This window comes from Podarcis bocagei, assembly GCF_964188305.1.
Source record: "Podarcis bocagei genome assembly, chromosome: 13".
NCBI lineage: Eukaryota > Metazoa > Chordata > Lepidosauria > Squamata > Lacertidae > Podarcis > Podarcis bocagei.
The window spans coordinates 48219939-48240716 of record NC_138138.1 but is presented as its reverse complement, the minus strand read 5'-3'; the positions used below and the strand labels follow the sequence as shown (position 1 = coordinate 48240716).

General features: G+C 41.3%; 1 protein-coding gene across 1 annotated transcript; it reads right to left on the bottom strand.

Annotated features, from left to right (window-relative positions):
* Nucleotides 1-2991: 2991 nt before the first annotated feature.
* On the bottom strand, nucleotides 2992-3954 carry LOC308571854 (olfactory receptor 6C65-like; the record flags this gene model as incomplete). Its single annotated transcript, XM_081167467.1, has 1 exon — nucleotides 2992-3954. One exon carries the CDS (start codon nucleotides 3952-3954, stop codon nucleotides 2992-2994), a length of 963 nt encoding a protein of 320 aa, XP_081023593.1.
* Between the last annotated feature and the right edge of the window lie 16824 nt (nucleotides 3955-20778).

The window sequence follows — 20778 nt, the reverse complement described above, 5'->3', positions numbered from 1 at the left end:
ATGGTGAGTGCTATCATTGGCTAATGGTCATGGGCTAGTGGCCAATGGGTGGTGCAGTGTTCAGAGGGCCAGACTAGGACCCGGAAGACCAAATCACTGGATGACTTTGGATCAGTCACTTTCTTTTCCTCGAATCCGCCTTGCAGGATTCTTGTGAGAATAAAAGGGGGAGGGGGAGAATAATGAGCTCCTTGGAGGAAATGTGGGATATGAAATGCAATAATATTTACAATAAAATAAATAGAATAAGATTTTTCCTATGTGAATGTTGTTATTCAACATTAATTCATTGGGTGTTTTGGGGGGTATGTTATTTTTATCACAAATGTATTAGTTTGATCTACCACTTTACCACTTGACTCTTGATGGGCAATCTAACTCTGCTGTTTTCAATTAAAAAAACAAAGAAACAAACACAAAACTTTTCTGCCTCATTCTCTGATTAGTGTGCAGCTAGGAAAACAACTGCTAATTGATTTCCCCTTCCAAACCAACCTCATTATCTGCTTCCCCTGATGTACCAAGAGAACAAAAAGTTTGCTACTAACTCTTCAAAACTTTGTTGCCTGATTAAGTCCCATGCCTATAGATTAATTTTGTTCACATTTGTGCAAGATAACCCCAGTGGCCTACAAAACTTATTGAATTAATTAAAGTGCTTTACAGTCTGAAACTTCTGCCAAGAGAGATGATCAAAAGGATTTTGTTAACTTTATTCCTACTGTAAATGCAGTAACAGTTTTTTTCCTGCTATAAAATTATACATATATAATGTTTGTGTGTGTGTGTGTGTGTGTACATATCAGGAGCTTTAGGATGTTTGATTTCATGTGCTCATCCTAACTTAGACCCCATCTGCGCTATTCATTTCAAACAGTATCATACCACTTTAAGTGGCCATGGCTTCCACAAAAGCATCCTGGGAACTGTAGCCTGTTAAGGGCAAGGAGAGTTGTTAGGCGACTCCTATTCCCCTTTCTGGACTACAGTTCTCAGGGTGACTTAACCATCAATCCCTCTTCCCAGGAGCTACATCTACTAAGAGCCTCTTCAAGCCTTTGGTCTCCACTGCACCGGGTAACAAGAAGAATTGGGCCAAACATTCAAAAGTAAAGTCCAATCCAATTCATATCGCCCCCCCCTCTCTCTCTCTCTCACACACACACACTTCAAGATGGGAAAGGGAACAACATAAAGGAAGGAGTAATTCTGAATTGCCCCCAATCTTCATAATGGTACAGCTCCATCCTATGTCCAAAGTTAGGACTGCACAAGATGAGGCACTCAATACAGGCTAGCTGCTCTCAAAGTCGCTTCTAGCAGAAGGTTCAGTTTGAATTAGGCGCCATCAAATTTTGATTGTGGAGCTGGTTTTCCATGTTAAGATTTACCTTTGAAACATCACATACCGGTTGTGTGTCCCAGAAAAAATGGGACATCCCTTTTTCCCCCCATGCGAGATCACAACAGCCATTTTGCGTGCTGTGAACTCTCCCCATCTGACCCTGGAAAAACACTTTTATCAGGGTACAATGAGGCGTGGGTCACATGACTCGCCTGGGAGTGCATCCCAGAAGATACACATCCTGGTATCAGATCTCCAGAATTTGGAGGCTATGACATCAGAGTGGTTTTCTTACATCCTCCCTGTACCTTTCTCAAGTCCAAAGTTGATTTTTCACACAGTAGCTATCACTGGCAGGTTTCATGAGAAAACCATGAGAGCCAGAAAGGCTCATCAAGTTTGTCCACCGTTGACCCAATGAAGCAGATTGTAACAAGCGACCATATCTAGCAACAGATCAGCCATTTTTACTATTTTTTCACCAGGATACCTGATAGGAGCCTCTTTTGGGTTCCTCCGGATGTGAATTTAGGGCTGTAGCCAACTAAGTTCTACCCTGAAATTAAATGGCCTAAATTGGCAGCTATATTAATTTCAATGGGGCTACTCTGAGTAGGACTAACTTTGAAGACAACTCTTAGTATTATAAAAGGAGTTGTTCAGATATTGTAAGTGTGTGTGTGTGTGTGGTTTATTAGAATTCCCCCTGAAAGGATAAATCCAGATTAAATGGGGGTGGGGGATTCTGAATGCCAACAATGTTGTGTAGATGCTGGCAAAAATGTGTATGCATTAGAAGCACATGGTGACCTGTTTTATGTGATTTGTTTCTCTCACAAATTAGACTTTTCACAATAGGTATTCCAAAAGAAGCCCCGGTTTCCACAAGAACAGAGGTCGCATGAGGGTTGCTAGTAAAACCTTTGCAGAGCTGCAGTTCCCAGCACCCTCAGTAAACTACAGTTCCCAGAAATCTTAGGGGAAAGCCATTATTTTTAAAGTGGTATAAAAGTGCTTTAAATGTATGGTATAGGTGTGACCAGAGAACTGTAACCACCCTGGCAGAATATATGAACAGGGGCACAGGCTTCCTGCCTCAGATGGTTGTTGTGCTTACAAAACTGCATAGTGCTGCCCCCTAGTGGCACTTAAAGGGTTATTTACGGTAATCTTCAACAGTAAAGAGGTCTTCCTTGAAAAAGATACAATGATTGGTATTGGCTAGATATGGGCCACGGCCAAAAAAGCCCTGGCTCTGGTCGAGGCCAGCCTAACCTCCCTGTGGCATGGGATCTCCAAGATGTTTTTATTTGAAGACTGAAAGGTCCTCTGTGGGACATACCAGGAGAGGTGGTCCCGAAGCTCAATTCTGGTACCTCTCAGGTGGGCACCATGGCCATTATAAGAGAGCAAGAGAGAGGTTCATGGTGAGTTCTGGCATTAATTTTTATAGAAAAATAGCACTGCCTAAAACTCTGATTCTATGATTTTCTGACTATGAAATAAGGATCTGGTGATAATTCAGAGGTTTTCCACACCAATGAAGGCTTTTGTTTTAACAAGAAAACTATTTATTTGGGCTTCTGAAACTCCATAGGAAGTATCATGGGTCTGTTTTAACCAGTTCATAACTCCCCTTCCTTCCATCATTTCAAACTGCATGAGTTTCTCTGCATTTTATTAAATACATGCTTGTAGGCAAAAGCATTTTTCAAAGCTTCTTGGACCTGCCTGTTCCTCAGGCTGTACACAAAGGGGGTCATTAGAGGACAAACCACATTGTTAAGAACGGCCACAACCTTGTTGAAGTTTTGCCCACCATCCCGCTCAGGTATGACGTACATAGAGATGCAGCTTCCATAGGTGACAGTGACAATGGTGATGTGGGAAGCACAGGTGGAAAAGGCCTTCTGCCTCCCTGCAGCACTTGGGATGTGGAGAACAGTTGAGATTATATTCACATAGGACACAATGGTGATAGCTAAAGTCCCCAGCAGCGTAAACACCGAAAGAATAAAGCTGGAGAGCTCTAGGAAATGTGTGTCACCACAGAGAAGATGGAGTAATGCTTTGCTGTCGCAGAAGAAATGGTCAATGATGTTGGAGCCACAAACAGGAAATTGAACATATAGCAGAGTTTGAGCCAAAATCACAGCAAGCGACCCAATCCAAGAGAAGAGCACCAAAAGTGTGCAGAACTTCTCGTTCATGATGGTGGTGTACCTTAGGGGGTTGCAGATGGCCACATATCGGTCAAAGGACATCACAGTAAGCAGGAAGAAATCTGTGGTGCCCAGGAAGAAATAGAAAAATAATTGGCTTATACATCCAGCATACGAGATTGTTTTCCTGCCAGATGCAAGGTTGAACAACGCCTTTGGGATGGCAGCAGTGGTGTATCCAATCTCCAAGATGGCATAATTCCGGAGGAAGAAATACATGGGTGTCCTGAGGCGGAAATCCATGAGAGTGATGGTGATAATCATCATGTTTCCCGTTACAGCCATCAGGTACATGATTAAGAAAAGGACAAAGAAAAATATCTCTAGTTTGCCATTCTCAGTGAATCCCAGCAGTAGAAATTCATTTATCTTTGTTTGGTTCTCCATAAAGTCTTGATTTTCATGTGTTATCTGCTGGCAAAAGATGAGTATAGATAAGTAGCATTATTATCATTATCATTATGAAGTTAAGCCAAGCCTGCCTGGATCAGACCACAGAATCATATAGTTCAGCCTCCTGTTTCATACATTGACTCAGAATCGGATTCATAGAATCACAGAGTTGAAAGGGACCACAAGGGTCATCTAGTCAAAACACCTGCAATGCAAAAATCCTTTTGCCCAGTGTTTGACCTGAACCCAAGACCCTAAGATTAAGAGTCTCATGCTCTTCCAGATGAGCTAAATAATCTGTGGAAATTCACACAACTGGATGCAACTGACCATACCTGCAAAGATAGAGGGGGAATGTCCATTTACAAGTGCCATTTTTATCCAAAGCACACATGCAAAAAGTCAAGCACACATGCAAACACTGAACTGATCACTTGCAAAGTCCTTGTCTGACAACATATCTGCAAAGAAATTAATTGGGACCACCAATATTTATTGGTAATTGACATTCACACAAATGGTTAGTACTTCCACTTAATGAAGACTTAATAACTGTGTTTGTAAGATAGTGTGTGAGGAAGACTGTTAGTGAATTTGCACATCACCATGGTCGGTCCTAACTTAGGCTGAGTGAGGCAGTTACCTTATGGAACAGAAGCTGAACGGTATCAGTGCAATGTTGAGGATAGAGTTGTGGACACCACAAGCCCTGCCATATATTCCTTCAGCTAACGTTTGGCAGAGGACTTCACTGTTTCACCAGTGTTGATGTAAGAGTCAGCTGCCACAGTATAGGCAGTTTCTGTAGCTGGAGGAAAGGTGGCATCCTGCCCTTTGCCACATGCTCCGTAATAACTCATCTCACCATGTCCATTGTGTTGTGACATCCTTTGCCCTGAAAAAGAGTCTGACTTCACTGTGACAATGGTTGGATTACCAAAATCACAAGCTGAGCCAATGGGATTGTGGCAGGAAATTGCTACAACAGCTTTGCTAACCATCACGGAGCTCAAGTCAGAAAATTACCATGTATGGTGTCTGTGGCTTGAAGTCAAGAGTACATAGAAGCCTTCCTGCCCAAAATGGTTGTGAGAGAGCTCTAAGATTTCAAAAAGTGTGTAATTGGAGTCCAGCCACAGTGCCTAAAGGAACACAGGTGGAAGGGAGGGAATACTATGAATATAATGGCAAAAGTGGTCAAATTCTGCTGTAAATAGTAATAGTAATAATAATAATAACAAAAAAAATATTTATACCCCACCCATCTGGCTGGGTTTCCCCAGCCACTCTGGGCCACTTACAGCATATATAAAAATTGTAAAACATGTAATAGTAATAATAATAATGAGAAGCGCAGGTTGGAAACATCTTTTGCTGACCATTTATGGAGTACATGTGCAAGATGGTTGCAATGATGTAGACATCAGAGACACCTGAGACAGACAAGGAGATGACTAACACCAGTCAAGACAGAATGTCCTCCGGAGCCGGAAGGAGCTGCACCTGACTTCAAGGAAGTTTTATCATTGAACTATTGTCGCAGAAAAAATGGTCTATGACATTATCTCCACAGAAAGACAACCAAGACAGCAAAAGCGTGGGAGCAAAGTTGTTAAGGAAAGCGTCAACATTCTTTACACTACATTGTTGTTAAATGCGTGTTGTTGAAGGCTTTCAAAACTTCCTAATAACGCTAATAACACATAAACGGGGGGGGGGGTGTCATTTTTCAAAAATTTCAGTTCTCGAAATTTTGGAATGCTGTTCTCCAGCCAAGTAGTGGGTGCAAATGTAAATATACTGGTGACAATAACATGTCAAAGTTCATTATATTATGATAAATTGCTTTAAAAAAACATGTAGATTAGGAAGAAATGTGCACATTAGGGGAATTTTTTCATGAAGACTTAAAAAAATATGTAAATACAAGCTGATTTGCCAAATTTTTGTACTAGTTAACTATTTAATCATATAGCTTGGCACTGATACTACCCTAGATATCTCTCTCAGAAACAGGAATAATTGATGTGTTTGCCCATAATGAAAATAAGAAAATTCTGAATACCTTTATAAAGCAAAGCAGTATAATATGCTATAATATGCCTCACCTTGGTATCATGCAGCTATCAGCACCAGATCTATAATATAGATTTCCTGTGTCACTTAAATCTTATCATGGCTGGGTGTCTTCCATCATCCTCTCCATGGAATACTAGTGAGACAAGCTTTATTTAAAGGTACCTTGGGAGGAGGATGTTCATCTTAAGTGGAACAAAGCTGCATTAATTTGCACAGATTAGCCTTCCACAGATTAGCTCTACACATGTTTGGACCACAGCTCCCAGCAGCCACTGCCAGATTCAGAGGGTCCCAAATTCAATCTCCATGCTAGGAGCTGATGATTATTCTGCTCTTTCCCAGGCCTATCTGAAGTTGGTAGCAATTGAACCCATGACTTTCTGTGTGCAAATCAGATGCTCTGCCACTCAGCCCTCCTTGCCCCCCCACAGTGGAATGTGTTGCACCCATAACTAAGGACGGGAGGCAGTTGGCCAAGTGCATGCAAGAAGTCCCCAATTGTTATTTTTATTTTATATATATATATATAGATAGATAGATAGATAGATAGATAGATAGATAGATAGATATAGATAGATAGATATATATATATAGATAGATATATAGATATAGATATAGATAGATAGATAGATAGATAGATAGATAGATATAGATATAGATATAGATAGATATATATAGATATAGATAGATAGATAGATAGATAGATAGATAGATAGATAGATAGATATAGATATAGATATAGATATATAATTTATTTATATATATAAAAACATACACAATGGTCTTGTCAGCATGTTGAGCAAAGCAAGAAAACGACTAGAAAGAATGGTATAGGTGTGACCAGTGACTTGTAACCACCCTGGCAGAATATATGAACAGCGGCACAGGCTTCCTGCCTCAGATGGTTGTTCTGCCGGCAAAACTGCATAGCATTTCGTTATATTTGCTGCCCCCCAGTGGCACTTAATGGGTTATTTAATCTTCTACACTAAAGAGTTCTTCCTTGAAAAAGATACAGTGATTGGTATGCGTGAAAGGAATAAAAACACAATTTCCTCAAAAAAGGTTAAGTTTTATTTATATCTATAAATACATACACACTGGACCTGTCAGCATGCTGTGCAAAGCAAGAAAACGACTAGAAAGAGTGGGTATATATGTTGCCCAAGGACCCTTTTAGAAGATGGCAAAAATGTACCTTTGGATCTCTGTACATCAGTGGTGGTTAACTTTGGTAGGACCACAGGTTAGCTACCCTTGCTCTGTCTATAGACATCACCCCTCTCCTTTGCCTGTTTAAGTTTCGGTCTGCAGTGATTAAAATGGGTCCATTTTCCACACACCTTCCTCCCAAAGAAATGCTTTGCAGACATTTATACACTCCCTTACAGTGGAGTTTACAGCTTTATGGTGAGTGTTTCAGTCTCCTGAAATAGCTGTTTGCCAGTTCTTCATGCTTGCAGTGGCCTGACCGCCATCAATGGATGCTAACTTTTCCTTGTAGCCCATCTCTCCACTCCTTTCATTCCTTGAATGCTTTCCAAAAGTAGTTTATAAGTATCTAAATGTGCACTCACCCAGATATGGCTAGCTGGTATCACTGAGAGCAAAAGTAGGGAACTGAGGGTGCCGACAAGTGGTGTTTAATTTTAATTTTACTTTTATCCAGAATACTGAAAAGGTTGTCATAAAAGTGATTTTGTCAAAGTGGAAAGTGTTTGTTCATTTCTAAAGAGAGCTGCTTTTTTTCAGAAATTAATACAAATGACAACAGATTTGCAAAGGAGTGCTGATTTAAAAGGTATATTATTTTACATTGATGTTTAAGTTAGGGGACTTAGTTTGTTAAAAAAACCACCCATCCCAGTATTCATAGACTATCTAAAAGTACTGCAGGAAACTTTGCTATATAATAAACTTTAAACTTTATTATATATTTTCCTAAGCTCCAAGTCTACTCATTAACTTCTTAATAATAATAGTAGTAGTATCTATGCTGAAATACCTCTATGAATCAAGGTGTGCTTCTTATTCATTTTCTGGGTGGTATTTAGTTCTCTAGGGATATGAATACAAGGAACAAATTTATTAAACTGTGACAGAATAATTTCTGACCTCCAGCAACCTTAGTTGATTCTAGCAGATCAGAGTCCCTTACAGCCACCCAGATTTGACTGGTTGGCATAACTGAGGGCAATTGTGAGGAACTGAGAGTGTGGGCAAGTGGTGGGAATTTAAGCAAAACAAATATTTTTAGTGCACAGTTAAAGTTGCCATAAGAGAGATTTTGACAGAGCTGGAAGTGGTTGTGAAATGCCATGAGTAATTTCACCTCAACTCTAATCATGACATTCTACCTGTCAAAAGGAGGACCTTTGTCAAAAGCATGTTGATTTTAAATATACAGTATGTCTTTTTACACTGACGTTAAATTACACTTTTACACAGGACTTTTAAAAATCTAGTTTTCATAGGCCTTTTCATAGAGCATTGCTAGAAACTTGGCAGATAATTAATTTCAAAACTTTTTTAAATGGCTGATTAGTTCCCAAGCTCCAGTCTACTTATTAACTTCTTAAAAATTAAACCATCTAAGTTGAGATGCCTCCAAGGATCAAAACTTGCCTCTCACTTTAGGTTAATTAATTCTCTAGGGAATGATTGATAGGAACAAACTTCTTAAACTTTTTTAAAAATAATAATGATGATGATGTTGACCTCTAGTAACCTTGGTTGATACCAGGAAATCAGAAAACAACTGAATGAATACCAGATCTCCTTCTCATAGACCAGCATATAGACAGTGGTGAAGTGGTCAGTTCTAAAGTGCAGGAACCTATCAGGACAGCTCCCCCCCAACACGGGAGTCCACAAAAGTGGGCAGGTGTGGACTATATACATCAGTGGTAGCCAAAACGGTGCCCTCCACATGACGTTGGACTGTTAATACTGCTGTCCCTGACCAATAGCTATACATGCTGAGGCTGATGGGATTTGTAGTCCAACACCTTCTGAGGGGCATCTTATTGGTAATCCAATGATCTGCATACAGGCACATAGACATGAGGCAAAGGACACAGAATATATTATCCAATGTATGAGGGTCAGAAAGACTGCAATTCAATGAGAGCCAGTGTGGTGTAGTGGTTAAGAGCGGTAGTCTCGTAATCTGGGGAACCGGGTTCGCGTATCCGCTCCTCCACATGCAGCTGCTGGGTGACCTTGGGCCAGTCACACTTCTTTGAAGTCTTTCAGCCCCACTCACCTCACAGAGTGTTTGTTGTGGGGGGGGGGAGGGAAAGGAGATTGTTAACCGCTTTGAGACTCCTTAAAGGGAGTGAAAGGTGGGATATCAAATCCAAATCCAATGCTCGGTTTCCTGGAAAGGAGCCAGGAGTGGTTCATTCAGTGGGGCAGATTGCAACAGTGAGATCACTGCCACATACCAAGAGGGAGGGCAGGTGATGATGGTGGGGCTGTGTGGCTCCACCATCAGGGTCAATACAGCTCTCCTGCCATTGCACACATGCAGCCTTGACCTGACTGCCACCTTGCTCTTCCTCTTCTGGTAGATGACAGAAAGGCTATGCTCAGCTCCACCTTACCAGGTCAGATGTTTGAGGAGTTAGCTCCATAGGAATAAGCGGTGCTTACTTCTGACAGCTATGGTTCAATGGTTCTGAAATGAAGGGAAAGAGAGGTAAGCAACTAGGCCTTGGCCCAGCCATGCCACAGAGGCCCGTACTGTGTGCTTCCATTAGTTCTGGGCTCTGATATGACTTCTAGAAACATGCCAGTTGACCCAATAAAGCAGGAAGCTGTTTATTGGACAATAAACTAGTGTGTTTTCCTCTTCCTTCAGACTTATAAGTATGTAATGTACTTTTCATTTTTCTTTGACATTTTTTGGACTAGGATCTGGGAGATGAGGACTCAAATCCTTGCTCAGTCTCGAGGCTCACTGGATGAAATTGAGCCATTCAAAATGTATCAGCTTTACCTACCTCAGAGAATGGTTGCATGGATAAAATAGAGAAGGCAGAACTATATATGGCACCTTGGTTGGAGGACAAGTGGGATAGCCATTAAAGTAAAAATAAAATAAACCAAATGACATTCACAGGTAAAAAATGGTAGAGTTTGTATCATTCAAGGCAGGCCACTTCCCCCCTTTCCTGGGGTTAAAAGGATACAGTGGTGCCTCGCAAGACGAAATTAATCCGTTCCGCGAGTCTCTTCGTCTTGCAGTTTTTTCGTCTTGCGAAGCACGGCTATTAGCGGCTTAGCAGCTATTAACGGCTTAGTGGCTTAGCGGCTATTAACGGCTTAGCGGCTTTAAGAAAAAGGAAACAAACTCGCAAGAACTCGCAAGATGTTTCGTCTTGCGAAGCAAGCCCATAGGGAAATTCGTCTTGCGGAACGACTCAAAAAACGGAAAACTCTTTCGTCTAGCGAGTTTTTCATCTTGCGAGGCATTCGTCTTGCGGGGCACCACTGTACAAACACCTCTCATCTTCTCCTTAAACATTCATATAAAGTCATCTTCTGCAAGCCAGTGATTATTTTTTTTCAACTATGAGAATACTTCACTTCTCATAAAACATTTTTTGTTGGTCCCACTCCTTTTGCACTGAAAGATTCTAGGCAAATTGTCCCAGTTCAGCTCTTTCTCTGAAGACTGCCTAAGAAATCAGTGGTGGATTGTTGTAGTCCTGTGCTGCCAGCCATGACAGAGCTCAATGGAGGGAGAAGTCAGCCAACCAGCCAAGTCTCAGAGGGGTACGTGCCTGGAGGCAGAGTCCATATACAAGGTCCAATCCAGTCCTAAGGTCAGGAGTATCTCAGTTCATGTAGCCAGACGATCCAGGGGGTCAAGAAAGCTGAGCGTCCAAGAAGCAACAAGGTCTGTTCAGGAATGACAAATGTTGTTTCCAGCACGTGATTGAGCCTGGAAACCCTACCTAAGAAAGCTGGAGTCAGCTGGTTCTCTTCAGGAGCAAGAAGGCTGATCAGCAGCAGGTGGAGTCACTTCACCTTCTGCTCCTTCAGGCTGCTGCTCAGCAGGTGAAGCTGACTCCTGGCCCATGACACAGACATAGGAGCCCCACCCAATAAAATAATTGAGGGGACACCCACCCAAGTTGATGGACATTGCCATTCAAATGGTGTGTGTGCACCATGTCATGTGATCAGTTATGTGGGGTGGGGCTGACCTACCCCCCCCCCAATATTTTCTTCAAGTTGGCACCCCTGGTGGTGGAGACATTGTTTAATTGCATTGAACCATCACACTATGTGTAACAGGAATATATGAGGTATACATGAATGATTAAATTTAGAACCGCTTGATGTTTATGTGGGGGGATTGTTCTTCTTTTAATTTTAATTGAATATCCCCCTTTAAAGAATCCCTATTAGTCTTTATATCAAATGTCCATGTGTATTGAATACTCTACACCCCCCTCGGTAGCGGGTGCGGTTATGAGATTAGAGGTGGGCTGGCAAGCCCTACGGCATGTGGCCTTGAAGACGAAGCTCTGGCTATGGCTCAAGCTTTGTTTTAAACCAGTGGGTATTGCCCCCCTGATATTGAGGGATGATTTCCAATCATCGTGGGAAAGGGAGGTCACTAACGAGGTTCAATCCTGTGGATTGTCTCACCTTTACTTTGAGTCTATGACGTACAATCAAGCTAGAGCTGTGATCTCCCGGAGACTGAGTGATATTGCCAGACAAGAGGACATAGCCCAGGTAAAACCAGGGATGTTCCTAGGGAACCAGATTTATCGGACCATACCAGCCCCCTACCTTGCAGAAATTCACTACGTGGAATACCGTAGACTTCTTAGAGCGGCTAGATTAAATGTCCTTGACTCTGCAATTTTGTGGGGAAGGTACAGGGGAGTACCATACGCCCAGAGAACCTGTCACTGTGCCATGGGTGTGGTTGAGTCCACCAAACACATTCTCTTGACTTGCCCTTCTTATGCAGAGCTTAGACAAAATTTTATAGACCCACTCCTACGTCAATCTAGCTTCCTACCCGGAGAAAACCAGGTTTTACACTTGCTGAATAACGTCACTAGAGCTATATCTTCCTTGGTGGCCAAATTTCTTTTTTTAGCTTTTAAGCGTCGCAAAACTTTAATTGATTGTATTGATATGGGGCTATCTGTTTAGCCTATTTTAGTGTTGGCTAAGCTCTAAAATCTTCCTGGAGCTTTTAATTGTGTATTGACAAATGTACTTTTTTCTGACTGACGGTCGAATAAAAGGTTGATGATGATGATGAATACTGTACAACAAATTGAACATACAACATGCTGGGCTGTACCAATCTCCTTTGTTTATACTCACAGAACCCCATTTTACCTGGAAGGGCATTCAAACAGCAGACTGGACAAAGGGACAGATATTTTCAATTCCGCTTCCACTTGTCATCCACATGTGGATCCCTGAAATATTTGTCAGGTGAAGATACTCCAGTGATTCAGAAAGCCTTCTGTAGGTTGATGAACACTTTGTTGCAGCCTCTGCCTTCTCTCCTGCAGTCAGTGTTAACATTTATTGGCCATATCAAGGTAATGAAATGCAATTGGTTCTTTCGGTTCTTGCCATGGCTTGGTATAGTGTCTTTCTCCTTTACACAGTATGAATTATCAGTAAGATGAAGCTTATATGAAGGCACTGGGGGATGATCATTACTGAGTGCCTAGAAGGTTCAGCTTCATACCTAATGCCAGGGGAACCCAAATCTCATACCAAGACCTTCTGATCTCACTGCCATTACCCAGATGACCAAAAATACAATGCACATCCTCAGTGGCCACAGAATGCTGCCAACTGTTGTGCGTGTTGAAGGAAAACCAGTTTGCATGGCGGCGGCAGTGGAATGGTGCATCTTGAGAAATGACATTTCCACACTTCATGGGACTATTTGCACCCTGCATATACTTATGTCCACCATCATCCGATGACCCACACCATCAGACTTTAGCTACAGACAGTAGGTGTTTCTCAAAAGCCAGTTTCTAATAATCAGTGGTGAGACTACAGTACATGTGAAGTAAAATGCACACACACCTTTAGTCTTACAGGAATTGTTTTAAAAAGAAACAGCAGCCATAGAAGAGGTGGAGAGCATCAAATTTTGGAGTGTAGGACACAGTGATATTGTTAAGTTGTGGGTGAACATATCAGATGACACAGCGATTCGTCAAACAGCTCTTGTTTATTCACAGGACAGAACTGAACTGAAGGGCTCAGTCAGCCTGCTTATATAGAGCTCCAGTACCACGTTACTGTAACAACTTTCTAAAACTATCCAATCACTGAACGTCACTTTTGATCCTTCATTTGCATAACTATCTACAGTATCCCCCTGCTGGCCCAGGGTGAGAACTTCAGTACATAAGAGATATTTCAACCCCTTTCCTTCCTGGCTGTGGTCACAATGGAAATTACAGTGGAATAGGCCCTCTGTCTTCCAGTGGCAGAAGGTATATGCAAGACATTTCAGATTATATTGGTGCAGGGCACTACGGTAATGCCAGGGCTGTCATGCAAAGAAAGCATGATAATAATGAACCCAAGAAATCCCAAAAGCCACATGTCAGCACAAAGGAACTTGATCAGTGGTTTATTGTCATGGAATAAATGGTTGAGATGATATATCTGTCAATATAGCCTATACCGAGCTGGTTGGACCAATGGCCTGTCTCAGTATAAGACAAGTTCCTATATTTTTATTTTGGATAAATTTAAAAGAGGTTCTTAGACTGGTGGTATCCCTCCCAGAAACCCCCAGAGAAAAGATGCAGGCTCCAGGTGAAAATATAGTCCTTTACTGAAATACAAATGTGCATAGAGACACCCTCAAAAATAAACAGGCTGCAAAGAATGACTTCCAAATCAATGTTTCTTATACACTTCCAGATTACACATGTGATTTCTACCCACCACTCAAAGGATCAAGGCAATCTTAATAGCTGCATCCCAATGTCATCAACCTGAACCAATCAAGATCATTTGGGTCTTCAGATCAGCCTTCCTCATAATATCATATGTTTACATAAATCATTTTTCAAAGTCTTTCTTTATTAAGTCATTGACTATTTTTATTTAGTAATTAAATTTGTATACCACCCTTCATCTGCAGGTCTCAGGGCAGATCACAACATAAGAATGCAATATGAAAGCACAAAATACATAATAAAAGCAAGAAGTAAAAAGCACAAACCAATAAAAACCCTCCCCCACCCTATTTTCCTATTCATTAAATTTCTTCCCATATCCTGTTCTATGGGACCCGGGTGGCGATGTGGGTTAAATCACAGAGCCTAGGACTTGCCGATCAGAAGGTCGGCGGTTTGAATCCCCACGACGGGGTGAGCTCCCGTTGCTCGGTCCCAGTTCCTGCCAACCTAGCAGTTTGAAAGCAAGTCAAAGTGTAAGTAGATAAATAGGTACCCCTCCGGCAGGAAGGTAAACGCCGTTTCCGTGCGCTGCTCTGGTTCGCCAGAAGCGACTTAGTCATGGTGGCCACATGACCCGGAAGCTGTACGCCGGCTCTCTCGGCCAGTAAAGCGAGATGAGCACCGCAATCCCAGAGTCGGTCACAACTGGACCTAATGGTCAGGGGTCCCTTTACCTTTATCCTGTTCTATCTACAAAACAACCCAAGATTAATGACAATTGCCATGGCTTTATTAATGCAGACAATGGCCGTCATGGATCCCAACAGTTACCGTATTTTTGTGTGTATAAGATGCCCCCATGTATAAGACGCCCCCTATTTGGGGGTACTCCAAATTAAGAAAGCACCCCTCTGCAATACGTGTGTATAAGACGAGCCCCAATTTTAAACCTAATTTTTTGGTAAAAAACAACCAACCTAGTCTTATACACAGAAAAATATGGTAATCATTTCCAGTGTTTCAGGACGAACATTTGCTACAAATAGTGCCTAAAAGCAACTAATAAATGGTGATGCCATTTTGACTTCCCTCTGAAAAGATAGGAGAACAGTCTCAAATGATTTCCACTCATTGTGAGAATGCCCACTTCCTCAGACAGTCTTTGAAGGCCTCCTTGACCTTCTCATTCCTTAGACTATAAATAAAAGGGTTTAGTAATGGTGTTACAATGGCAGTAAAAACTGCAACTACCTTCTGTACCTGCCGAGAAAATCCTTGGCTAGGTAAAGAGTACATGAAAATTGCACTGCCAAAAAAGATGGAGGCAACAGTGATATGAGCAGCACAGGTGGAAAATGTCTTTTGTCGACCTTTGGCAGAGTGCATGCGCAAGATGGTGACAATGATGTAGATGTAAGAGATGACAGTGACAAACAAAGAGCTCAGGAGCACCACTGAGGACAAGACATTCTCCAGGGCCAATTGGAAATGTACATCATTGCAAGAAAGCTTTATCATCGGGGCATAGTCACAGAAGAAATGGTCTATAGTGTTAGAGCCACAGAAGGATAGGTTGAAGAGCAAAATGATGGGGCCAAGTGTAGAGAGGAAACCACCAATCCAGCAACCCAAGACCAGATTGATGCAGACCCATCCATTCATGATGATGGTGTAGCGAAGAGGTTTGCAGATGGCAGCATAGCGATCAAAGGCCATCACGGCAATAAGGATGGTTTCCGTGGTTCCAAGAAAGAAGTAGAAATAGCACTGAGACACACAGCCCAAGAAAGAGATGGCTTTGTTCATGGAAAGGAGGTTCAGCAGCATCTTGGGGGTGATTGACAAGACAAAGAGGACCTCCAGGAGGGAGAGGTTGCAAAGGAAAAAGTACATGGGGGTTTGGAGGCGCTGGTCCAGACCTACCAGTGTGGTGATGGTGAAATTCCCAGCTAGCGTTAACAGGAAAACAAGAAGCAACACCACAGAAAAAAATACCTCCAATGGCCTAGGAAGATGGAAGCCAATTAAGATGAACTCAGACACCTGGTCCACGCTGCTCTGATTCCTCAGCCACAGTTTCAGCTGCAAAATCGGCAAGCGAAGACACATGCAAATTACACACATTGGAGTTTGTGTGATTCAAGGTTGCCACTTTCCCCCTCTTCTGAGATTTCAAATATACAAATACCCATTATCTCCACCCTAAAAAGTCTTCTCTTGTATTCCAGTTACTTCTTAATTTTGTGATACTTTCCTTTTCATAAATTCAGAACATCATCATCATCGTTATTATTATTCCTCTCTTCCTAACAATGAGAGGTTTCATAAGATTGTCCTAGGTTGGCTTTTTCTCAGATCAATGCCTAACAAGTGGGTGATAGAAAAGCCGATTACTCTATTTTTCTGTGTATAAGACTATGGGTTTGTTTGTTTTTTACCAAAAATAAAAAGTTTAAAATTGGGGCTCGTCTTATACATGGGTAGTGCTGTGGGGTGTTTTCTCAATTTGGAGTCCCCAAAACAGGGGGTGTCTTATACATGGAAAAATACTGTATCTGTACTGGAAAAAATCACCACCCCATGCATGAACATGAAACAAATGAGTGTAACAGTAGTATAATAGGCATGTTTGAATGATTCAGTTTACAGCTGTCTGATGTGAGGAGGAAGACGAACCAGTTGTTCTTCTATTAACTTAATTCACATACCTATTTAAAGAATCCCCATTATTCTTAAAACACAATGTATGTGTCTCTAAATAATCTAAATAAACAGCCAACATTATTTGGTTTTATCCAGTGGCTCTCACTGAGCCCTCTTCTTTTCAGGAGAGCATTGAGTCAGTAGACTGGAGAAGGGGGCATATTCCCTTTCCACATTGCAGACCCATATGCACCCTAAAAACTTACTCAGAAGGTGTTGCTGGAGTGGGGTCAGAGCAGTATGGGAAGTGGTGCCCATGGAAGGGGAAATTGGCAAAAAACTGTATCTTCTCCTACTCCAGCACCATAAGACTCCAAAGAATAAGAAAGTCAAAGACAACATTTATTACATCCTCTGAATTTTCTTATGTAACTAGCAGCCAAATCAAGATAACAAAGAAATAAAGTGTTGGTTCATTGGCCCCCTAATCTTACCATGACTTAGTGCCGTGTCTTCATTCTTTCTACAGAATGTGCTGTCATTGAGACAGAGTTTATATGAAGTTACCTGGGAATGATTATTACTGAGTCCTAAAAGCTCCCAGCTGCATACCTAATGTCAGGGGAACCCAAGTCTCAGGTAAAGTCCTTCTCATCTCACTTTCATTGCCCAGAGAGCCAAAAGTACAGTGAGCATGCTCCGTAGCCATGGAATGCTGCTAACTCACTGTTGAGGGTGATGATGGTGGAAATGTGATGGAAGGGGTAATGGAATGACCTATCTTGCAAAAAGGGCATCACCAACGCATTGACATCTCCACTCTTCAACTGCCACAAAAGCATTTCATTTATGTCCACCTCCACAACACTCACTTTCAGACCTTAGCTACGGACAATAGGTGTCTCTCAAGGGCAATTTAGAAACTGTTATGTACTAAGCTTGGATCCTAGAACAATAGGCAAATAGGATCCTAGAATGCAACAACTGATTGGCTTGCAGGAAAAGACCAATCAGACTCCAGGTGGAAGTTAACCAGCCTATTAGGCTGATAGGATCGTAGAATGCAACAACTGATTGATCTGCAGAAAAAGACCAATAAGGCTCCAGGAGGGAAGCAGAATCAGCCAATCAGACGGGACTCATTGTGTAAATAATGTATATAAAAGCCTGAGGTTTGGGGGGCAATTCAATCACTGTTTTACAAGCTTCAATAAAGAGCATGGAATCACTACAGGACTCTGAGTATATTTCAGAAACCAACACAGGTCACCCAAAATGTGAAGTTAAATGTATCTCTCTAGGTTTACAGGAATCATTTAAAAAAGAAATGCTAGCCACAGGTCAGGGAGACATCAGGTTGGGGTGTGGGGTGCTAACCTTTCCCCTTCTGGCTTTGGTCACAATGACTCAGGGTCCAATCCATGATTCTATGATTCTATGAAAATCCTCTCCCCTACCCGCCAGCCTCTATTGGCATTTAGAAGAAAGCTTCCATTTGAGTCAAAGAAAGGGGCTGGAGAGAGATTTGGGCAAATAGCTGGGAGGGAAATGGTTAAAAACCTTCCACTCCCTCCATAGTTGTGAGCTGAATCATCATCATCATCACATTATATTGCAAGCATTTTAATATTTTCAAAATATTAACAATGTTGACCCTGATTTTTTTTTAATTAAAAGTATATCACTTTGACCTCAGTTATGAATTTTATAGCATTGCTATTTAATTCTTACATTTTTATCTCACCGTTCCATGAATGGTTCCTGCCCCCATTTTATCTTCACAACAGTGAAGGATGTTAAGCTGAGAGAGAGTACCTGGCCCAAGGAAAGTTTCTGAGTTCTCTGGGGATATGAACCTTGCCCTCCTGGGTTTAAGCTCACCATGCCCTGCCCTAGACGCAACATGCCCTCTTCTTTTCACTCCCCCATTTCAAGTACGGAGTCCATAGAATCAAAACAAGAGAGGATTAAATTAGTCATCTGTTACTCAGAATACATAGATCTTCTGGGAACCTATAATGTTGTGGAAACCTATAATGAGCCACAAATCTGACAAAACTAGATCTCCGTTCGTCAATATTTCTATACAGCTTTCAAATATAAAAAAGAAAGGAGATATTAGGGGGCTAATCATTCACAAACGTTGTCCACGGTCCTTTACAATGCAGTTGGCACAGCCACAATATTGAAGGCATGAAATAATTTACAAGGTAAGCTTTAGGAAGGAGAGGTGGCTCAGATCCTTTGTCAGGAATGGGGAGGCTGTGGCTCTGCAGATCCTTTTGGACTTCAACTCCCACACTCCTTGACCATTGGCCATGCTGGCTGGGGCTGGTGGTCCAACAACCTCTGGTGGTCCAACAACCTTAGGTCCACCAGCCACCTTAATTTAAAATGGACCCCCTATCTTTCTACCCACGATTATCTGGATATACAATGCACATTGTAATGTTTCTGCAGTTTTCCATGATAGCGGGAATGCCGTTTGGAACCTTGACAGTCTGACTTCATAGTTCCAGCAAAGAGCTTAAAATAGTCCACACGGTTCTCTCGTTCCCATTCTTTATCAGAACAAACCTGAGAAGTTGATTAGGTCAAGGTTCATGACTGTGTCAGGATTTGAACTCAAGTTTCCCAGGCCCTAGTCCAACACACTAAACACTGCACCATGCTGGTTCTTTTCCAAAGGTGACACACTTTAGAGTTACTGCGAGGATGCGGAGAAAAGATTTTCAGTAGCTTAGAATTTTATACCTATCCACCGAGATAAAAACCACACACAGGCTTAGATTCCTCCCTTTCTCCTCTTCCACCCACCTCTGTCTTTCTTATGCTTTACTCTTCTTCTTTTTTAAAAAAAAAAATATTTTATTAAGTTTTCAAACACAAAATAAAAAGTCACATATTAAACACACAAAATCCCTTCACCAAAAAGATAACAAACAGAGAACAAATACAAATACACCAACAAACAATATAGAAAAGAAAAATAGAAAAACACAACTGTTCATAACATTTTTTTTATATAACTGGACTTCCTCACATCTCCCTTACCCTGCGTTCTTTGTAATAAAAAATACCAGCAAATTATTACCTTGTTTCATGCCTTATTTTGTACTTTTCAAATGTTATATTTCTAAACTTAAAGTAATTTTTGTCAATTATTTGTACATAATATTTCTTTAAGTTTCGACCTTTTCTTACTTATGACTTAGTTTTCTGTATCTCACAGTCAAATTACTGGAGCCATATTTTTCTGGATCGTGCAATTTCTTAACATTCATACAACTTGTACTGTTTTTGTAGATAGTCCTAAAAATTTTTCCAGTCCTCTTCCATTGTTTCTTCTCCCAAGTCTCAGATTCTGCCAGTCATTTCAGCCAGTTCCATATAGTCCATCAATTGCGTCTGCCAGTCTTCCAGTGTGGGCAAATCTTGTGTCTTCCAATATTTTGCAATAAGTATTCTTGCTGCTGTAGTCGCATACATGAAAAAAGTTCTGTCCTTCTTTAACACCTTCTGGCCGACAATGCCCAAGAGGAAGGCTTCTGGTTTCTTAACAAAGGTATATTTAAATACCTTTTTTAACTCATTATAAATCATTTCCCAGAAGGCCTTCACTTTTGGACAAGTCCACCAGAGGTGAAAGAATGTCCCTTCAGCCACCTTACATTTCCAACATTTATTATCAGACAGGTGATATATCTTTGCAAGCTTGACTGGGGTTATGTACCACCTATATATCATTTTCATAATATTTTCCTTCAAGGCATTACATGCCGTGAATTTCATTCCGGTGGTCCATAACCTTTCCCAGTCCTCAAACATAATGTTATACCCAATATCCTGAGCCAATTTTATCATGGCTGATTTGACTGTCTCATCCTGAGTATTCCATTTAAGCAGCAAGTTATACATTCTTGAAAGTACCTTAGTCTTTGGTTCTAACAATTCTGTCTCTAACTTCGATTTTTCCACCTGGAATCCTATCTTTTTGTCCAATTTAAAAACCTCTTTGATTTGAGCATAATGTAACCAATCCTTATGCTTTACTCTTCTAGCCCTGTGTGTGTGTGTGTGTGTGTGTGTGTGTGTCTGTCCGTCTGTCCGTCTGTCTGTCTAAATATAGTAAAGGTCGGCATCCATTTTCCTGCTTTGTGTGTTTTCCTCATGTTTTGTA